This window comes from Cebus imitator, unplaced genomic scaffold, assembly GCF_001604975.1.
Source record: "Cebus imitator isolate Cc_AM_T3 unplaced genomic scaffold, Cebus_imitator-1.0 Scaffold123, whole genome shotgun sequence".
NCBI classification, from domain to species: Eukaryota; Metazoa; Chordata; class Mammalia; order Primates; family Cebidae; genus Cebus; species Cebus imitator.
This window is the reverse complement of record NW_016107438.1, coordinates 3,844,019-3,852,005: the sequence shown is the minus strand read 5'-3', so window position 1 is coordinate 3,852,005 and position 7,987 is coordinate 3,844,019. Positions and strand designations below refer to the sequence as shown.

General features: G+C 52.5%; 1 protein-coding gene across 3 annotated transcripts in view; it reads right to left on the bottom strand.

Annotated features, from left to right (window-relative positions):
* Positions 1 to 296: 296 nt before the first annotated feature.
* Positions 297 to 7,987, bottom strand: part of ABCC3 (ATP binding cassette subfamily C member 3) — a 53,891-nt gene continuing 46,200 nt past the window's right edge. For 2 of the 3 annotated variants that reach the window (XM_017540165.2, XM_017540166.2), the window contains 3 exons: positions 7,296 to 7,462; positions 4,095 to 4,289; positions 297 to 900 (listed from right to left, as the gene is read on the bottom strand). In XM_017540165.2, the coding sequence (XP_017395654.1) occupies positions 792 to 900; positions 4,095 to 4,289; positions 7,296 to 7,462 (471 nt within the window). In that variant the 3' untranslated portion in view covers positions 297 to 791. Of the gene's footprint in view, positions 901 to 4,094; positions 4,290 to 6,991; positions 7,151 to 7,295; positions 7,463 to 7,987 lie in introns of those variants that run through there. The other variant, XR_005202088.1, reaches the window with a different exon arrangement.

Genomic DNA, 7,987 nt, shown 5'->3' with positions numbered 1-7,987 from the left:
TTGAGGGATGGCATGAACGTGGAGGTGTTCACAGCAGCTTTCCCAAGAGGCCTCAGGTCAGATTTCAGGGCCTTTCTTTCTCACCTTTTTATAGTATCTGCACAGCAGCACAGGAACTGCTGGCAATTACCCAGGGAATTTTGGCTGTGAAGGCAATATTTGCAGCCAAGAGCTCTTGGGTCTGAAGTTCAGGTAACTACAACCATGTACATGTGTATAAAGTCTTCCTCCTGGCCTCCTCCAAAGATCCTAATCCCCAAATGTTGTGAACAAGCACAAAAAGACTAGTGTGTACATACTGTTGACCATGTAGTTTTATTTAATCAGTGCTCTATTTTTAGTGGATTCAGGCAGCACCCCAGAGTATAGGACTAGTTCCGAGGGGTGGCCTGACCCGGCAGCAGTCTTCTGTTCCAGTAGGAAAAAGCTTTTTATTAAAAACAAGAAAAACTTTAGAAAATATGAAAAATCAGAGGGAGGACAGAGGTCATTGCATAAAATCATTATTTGAAAACAGTGCAGTTTGCAAATAACACTAGGTTGGGAATTGGGAGACCGGGGACTAGTCTAACTGCCTCAAACTAGCTGTGACCTTAGGCATGTCATTCACCTCTTGGGGCTCACTTCCTCACCTAAAGCACTTAGCATAGTTACCCTGTGAGGGACTTTACAGGTGCAAAATCTAAGATGCCCCCAGTGTTTGCCATCAAGTCCATTCTGCGGACATACTTGGTATCATTTCCTTCCTGATGAAAACCAGGAAAGGATGGGGGAAATCCCAGGAATCTGTTTTAGGCAAGTCCAGCGTCTCTGGCCATCCCGTAGAAGATGCCTCTAGCTGCAATGAGGTTGGCTGGAGCATCAAATTCAGCTACGACTCCTTTGTCCAGGACCAGGACCCTAGTCAGAAAAGAGAGAAGTGGTCAGGTTTCCATCAGCCCAGACCTGGTCACAGCATCCAATCCTGCTCTTCTGGGTACTTGCTCAAGTCCACAGTAACATGCCAACCCACCCAACACAGCTGCCACACCACATGTGCATGCTTGCAAGGCTGGTTATTTTAGCCATTCTGTTAGTTCTGGCAAGTAAAGCAGTTTCTGGGATCAAACACAAGGTCCTATTCATCTCTGCTAGTCGGGGCTCTGAAAACCTTCCCTAATGAGTCCTTCCCCTTGCCGGGGTCACAGGACTTCAGCAGGCTGTGCGCAGGAAGCCACGGGCCTGTGTGCTGGGCTCTGTGCACATCCATCTGCTTTGTGCCGACTCACAAAAGCACACGGCAGGAAACCAGCTGCAGCGAGGCTGACACTGGAATCTGGGGCTTGGGCTGCAAATCTGGCTGCTGCTGCTGCTGCTGCTGCTGCTGCTGCTGCTGCTGGGTGGGTCTCCAGCTCACAAACAGCCAGGCCTGGGCCCAGGGTTAGAATCTCCAACCAACCACTCACTGGGTGCACCTGGTACAAGGCCACTGGGCTGGCTCCACCAGGGTGCAGCGGGAGGGGAAAGCCTCTCCCCAGCCTGGAGAAGTGCTCCTTCATGGGAGGGGGCTGACTTTGTTCTATTCTCAGCCTCCTGGGCTCCAAGATGTGTCCTGGGAAGGAGTGTGTCTGTGACATCACTGCCTGGCCACTGCCCCCACCCCAGCCCTGACTCCAAAATCAAGGTCTTCAGTGGCTTTTGATTGCCCTTGGGTAAGTAAGGCCTGAATGCTCTCCCATGGTCCTCAAAGTGCAGCATAATGGGGCTTGTTCTCCACCCCCATCTTGGTTCCACTGCCTCCCTCCCATGCTCTCCAGCCTCCTGCACCCTCCTGCCTTGGGGCACGTGTTGCATCCTTTGCCTGCAATTTTCAGCTCCCTCCCTATTTCCCCACCTCCATCCCCCAACTCTTACTCATTCTTTCAGGCCTGGCTGGTGCAGCCCTTCCTTAGAGGAGAAGGTGCCCTGGCCACCCTGTGTGGATTCCCGTCCTCTGGCCTGCACACACAGGCCTTTGCTTCCATCCTGTGAACCCTATTTATACGTGATTATTAGATTAATTTCTGCCTGTCGCACTAGAATGAATGAACTCCCAACCTCCAAGGTCGATCCTAGCCTCCCACCCTAGGGCTGCTGGTGAATGAACCATTTTTGATCAGCCCTGGGAGCAGGTCCTCTCAGCCCAACCCTGTTCCTCCTCCAAACCCAGGGCTCAACACTTCTTACCCACCCTCCCTTCTCCTCCCAGTGGGGTCCTAAATGGGAGTCAGGGGTGAGGGTAGGGGAGGGATGGAACAGACAGAGGGTAGCATCAGTCATTCTCAGCTTGGCTCCCAAGACACGGCTGGCTGCATGGGGGCACTTCCAAGAGACACAAGATCTGACCCATTGCCCTGTCCACGGCACCCTCCCCACACCACCGTCATACAAGTGTTTCTTGAGTGAATGAAGGCCTGTTGGGGTATTCCCACCATACTCCTTCAAAGGAGACTTGTCCAAGCCTCCTGTCTCCTCCTCCCCTCTAGTTTCTAGGGAGCCCAGCCTGCCAGGTGAGGGCCAACTGACTTCCATGAGGCTTCTGGGTCACCCAGCCCTTTCTCCTTGACCTTTGGCACCACACCTTGACATCTGGGACAATGAGGGAGAGGTCTGCCTCAACAAGGAAGCCATAAGCTTCTGAGGGCACGGCCCTTCCCCTCATCCTTAGACAGCCTGGTGCAAGAATTAGAGCAAGGTGCTGCTGTCATTTCTCAGGATCACCTGCCATTTAAATACATTTCATTGATTTTTTTTTTTTTTTTTTTTGAGACAAGAGTCTCGTTCTGCACCTAGGCTGGAGTGCAGTGGCATGACCTTGGCTTACTGCAACCTCTGCCTCCCGGGTCCAAGTGATTCTCCTGCCTCAGCCTCTCGAGTAGCTGGGACTACAGGCGCCTGCCACCACACCAGGCTAATTTTTGTATTTTTAGTAGAGAAGGGGTTTCACCACATTGGCCAGGCTGGTCTCGAACTTCTGACTTCAAATGATCTGTGCGCCTTGGCCTTCCAAAGTGCTGGGATTACAGGTGTGAGCCACCACCAAACTCCTGACCCCAAGTTAACCACCCTTCTGGGCCTCCCAAAGTGCTGAGATCACAGGCATGAGCCACCATATCTGGCCTTCATTGACTCTTTCCAACAATGCCAAGAGGAATCATTTTTATTTGAAACAGGCTCAGAAAGGTTTTGCAAATTGCTCAGGGTCACACAGCAGCCTGGGACTCTGAGCCCTCTTACTGAGTCTACAGGTTGGAGATACCCATACCTGCATTAACTGTGTGATTTGGGGCAAGTGCTCTCCCCACAGGGCTCAGCTCCTCATGGTGCTGTCAGGGTCCCACTACCACCTGAGCTGCTGCTTCATCTATGACCGGGGTGACTGTGAGACACCAGTGAGGTGAGGGACATGCAGGCACTCTGCCAGCAGGTGCTCAGGAAGAGACGGGACTCAGCATGGAGCCTCCAGTTCCCCTTACATCACCTCACAGAGCAGGCAGGATGCGGATGGCCTGTGCACAAATACGGTGCCTGTGGAGCCCAGTGTGCCCTTCCCATGTCTTAGAAAATGACATCGTGGGGGCCGGATGTGGTGGCTCACACCTGTAATCCCAGCACTCTGGGGGCTGAGGCAGGCAGATCACTTGAGGTCAGGAGTTCAAGACCAGCCTGGCCAACATGGTGGAACCCCGTCTCTACTAAAAATACAAAAATTAGCTGGTGTAGTGGTGCATGCCTGTAATCCCAGCTACTCGAGAGGCTGAGGCAGAAGACTCGCTTGAGCCTGGAAGGCAGAGGTTGCAGTGAGCCACTGCATTCCAGCCTAGGCTACAGAGCAAAACTCTGTCTCAAAAAAAGAAAGGAAGAAAAAAGAAAATGTCATTTTCCCACCTCTGACCCCAGGCCACCCCGCTGTGGTCTGCCCCTTGTCCAGATCTTGGGAATCTCTGCTCTGCCCACCATGTCCTAGCAATCCCAGGAACATTCCATTGTCCAGATAACCCTAATCTGCCCTGCCCATTCCTGATGCCCCAGGTGGCCCCACCAGGTTCCCCATTGCTTGGGTTTCTATGTCCTACCTGGTGTAGTCCATGATAGTGTTAAGCCGGTGTGCGATCGTCAGGACAGTGCAGGTATCAAATTGGGTGCGGATGGTAGCCTGGATGAGGTCGTCAGTCTCTAGGTCGATGGCAGCTGTGGCCTCATCCAAAACCAGGATGCGGCTTTTGCGGAGCAGGGCTCGGGCCAGGCACACGAGCTGCCTCTGGCCCACACTGGGAATGGAGAAGGCACGCATTTCCAGATGGGGACTTCCCACCTGCCTCTGGGCCTCCTTCCCTCCTCAATGTCCCAGGGGCCCAGGGCTGGCTTTCTAACTTCTCCCGTTTCTGCCACAGACCAGCCCTCCTGGAATGGAGTAGAGGTCTGGACACCACTGGGATAATGAGAGCCCTGGGGAATGAACCAGTGCTAAAAGGCATTGTGAAATCCCTAGTCTGCTCTTGACACCCTTGGCCTCCTCTCGGTGCTTTCTTCCCCATCCTTGCTTTTCAGCTAGTGCCGTGATGTTTCTCTGCTTCACTCTATCAGTCATTTACACCTTAGTAAGAACATGCTTGCCTGGCTCTTCCCAGATATTTGCATAGAGGCCACATGATGCCATCTTGCTGAGCCTAATATCACACAATTCAAGCAGTCATCTCCCACCCCATAGGGAATACAGGCCAGGGCTCCATTTTGGGTACAAGAAAAGGGCAGAGCAGAGGAAGACCTGGGGACTTCTTGTGTCTGGTCACAGAGGAGGTGAAGGAGGGGCAGGACACATGCCTTCAGCCTCCTGCCCCGGAAGCCAGAGCCGGCAGACGAAACGAGGCTGTGTCCCCAACCACAGAGGCCGCAGCACCCTCACATCCAAGGACAAATACCTCAGCCCTTCCCAAAGGGGTGAGTCACCACAGCCGGTGTAAAGTCCAGGCGCTCTCCCTGGCCCATTCCCGCAACTAATGAAGGTTTTGGCAGCAGAATGAGCCGCCGGATAGAACTCAGGGCTGATTTATGGTGGAACTGGCACAGGGCACAGGTTATACTTAAAGCAGCTCCAAAATCAGTGAGGAAGGAGGGGAGTGGATTTCTGTCTCTGATCCTGGTGTGTGTGGGGATGGGGCACACTCTGGGGTAAGCGCTGAGCGCAAGCAGGTTAGAAGACTGGATTGAGAGATGGTCAAGGGGCACAGGGTCTGGAGAGACCATGCCTGTCTGTCAGCCACCCCGATGTGGTTATGTAAGTGAGAGCCAGTTAAGATGCACATTTAGCCTTAAGGGCTGCCTCGGTGGCGGGGGAGTCCCACCAGTTGTCCAGGCGAGGGAGGCGGCTGATCCAGCAAGGAAAGGCCTGGGACAGAGCCCGAGTCCCTGCTGTGCCCTTACCAGTTGAACTGCTATGGTGAATCATTTCAAACCGTGGAGCCTCATTTCTGGCCCACAGGACCACAGTAAAGATTAGAGGAGAAAGTGGAGGCCAGAGTGCTTTGAATATTGTTAAGTGCTGGGCAAATGTCAATTTTTTTTTTTTTTTTTTTAAGACAGAGCCTCATGCTGTTGCCCAGGCTACAGTGCAGTGGCGAGATCTTGGCTCACTGCAATCTCCTCCTCCCGGGTTCAACGATTCTCCTGCCTCAGCTTCTGGAATAGCTGGGATTACAGGCGCCCACCACCACACCTAGCTAATTTTTGTGTGTTTAGTAGACATGGGGTTTCACCACGTTGGCCAGGCTGGTCTAGAACTCCTGCCCTCAAGTGATCCACCTGCCTTGGCCTCCCAAAGTGCTGAGATTACAGGCATGACCATTGCACCCAGGCTTGTTTCAGTTTTTGAGGTCTGGGGAGGGTGCATGAGTATGGACTGAATATGAAAATGAAAATAGGGAGGAGGAGGAGGAAGAGGCAGAGGAGGAGGTGGAGGAGAAGAGGGAGGGAAGGGAGGAGGGGAATCACTGACATGTCACAGGAGTGGATCCAAGCAAAGCACTTTTCCTGACATCACAGCGACCCTAACTACTCTGTCCAGAAGGTAGCCATTGGCCCCATGTGGCTATTAGCACTTGAAATGTGACTAGTCCAAATTTAGACTTTCTGTAAATATGAAATGCACACTGGATTTCAAACTCGTATGAAAAAACGCAAAATATTTCCAATACTTTTATATCAACGACGTGTTAAAATAATATTTTAGATATATTGGGCTAAATAAAATACAGTATTACAGTTTATTTCACTTGTTTCTTTTTCCTTTTTAAAAAGTACGGCTATGGCCGGGCGCAGTGGCTCATGCCTGTAATCCCAGCACTTTGGGAGGCCGAGGTGGGTGGATCACGAGGTCAAGAGATCGAGACCATCCTGGTCAACATGGTGAAACCCCATCTCTACTAAAAATACAAAAAAATTAGCTGGGCGTGGTGGCACACGACTGTAGTCCCAGCTACTCGGGAGGCTAAGGCAGGAGAATTGCTTGAACCCAGGAGGCGGAGGTTGTGGTGAGCTGAGATCGCCCCATTGCACTCCAGCCTAGGTAACAAGAGGGAAACTCCATCTCAAAAAAAAAATATGGCTATGAGAAAAAATGTTAGTTACATATGCATGGCTTGCATTGTTTTTTATTGGGCAGCACAATGCAAAGAGGTATGGACTGTTATTATCTGCCTTTTAGAGTGAAAGAAAAGGAGGCACAGAGAGGTTAAGCAACTTGCCCCAAATCACACAGCTAACACAGGTATGGGTATCTCCAACCTGTAAACTCAGTAAGAGGTGACTACTGACCCCTCCAATGCTGGGGACATAAAATCTGGAGCTGTAAGAAAGCTCTGGAGGGGAGAGGGCTTCCTCTCACCTGCTTCATGGGTTCCATCCAGAACTATGCTCCCTGGCCCAAGAACAGCCTCCACAACCTCACTGAAAAGGGTTGTGGAATCTCCCAGACCTGGTTCAAACTCCAGACATGCCTCCTCCCAGCTGTGCAACTTAGGTCAAGCCCTTTCCCGTCTCTGAGCCTCAGTTTCCTGATGGGTGAAGTGGGATCATGGAGCACCGCTGGGGCTTGCATGAGGAGCCAGTGAGGCAGCACACCGTGCCTGACACACAGAATACGATCAATACAAAAGGATGGCCCTGTGCATACCCTGGCTGGTCTCAGCTCTGTGTCATTTGGTGTTGGGCTTCCCAGCACTTGCCAGCATTCCCCAGGGAGGGCTGCAGCTCCTGAGCTCTCCATTCCCAGCGTTTACCTGAGATTCTCCCCGCCCTCAGAGCACTGGAAGTCCAGGCCAGCCGGCTGGGAGCTCACAAACGCATGCAGGTGGGACAGCTCCAAGGCCCGCCAAATGTCCTCCTCTGAGTAGCTGCCAAAGGGGTCCAGGTTCATGCGCAGGGTCCCCGAGAACAGGATGGGGTCCTGGGGATACAGCGTGGCCTCAGAGGGAGGCAGCTCAGGCCCTAGAAGGAGCCATGGGCCCCAGGTCCAGGGAAGAAGAGAGGGATTAAAGGTGGCAGCATTCCCACTCTGTCCCCAGCCCCCCAGAGGAGACAATGGCGGAAGAGATAGCGAATTGCCTGTGGGGGAGAGATAAACCTCAGCTTTGCCAATCACGAAGCCCTCTGCTGAAGCAGGAACCAGAGCCACTAATCTTGACTCCAAAGTGTCTACTCAGCAGAAAAAAAATACCACGGAGGAGATAAAAAAAAAAGTGAAATATAATTAGAGCTGTGCAGAGACCAGGACAGAACGGCTCAGGGGATGGGGACTTTGGAGGGGTCCTTCCCCATGCGCTGGCCCAGGAGGTCAAAGGACAGGGCCTGATTGGGCAGGGTACATCTGAACTTTCCAGATCTGTGGCTGGGGTGGCTCACTGGTGGCTCTGCTCCCTGCTGTCTGCTCCTCCTAACCCTCCACAGCTTCTGAGACTCAGGTCCTCGCCTC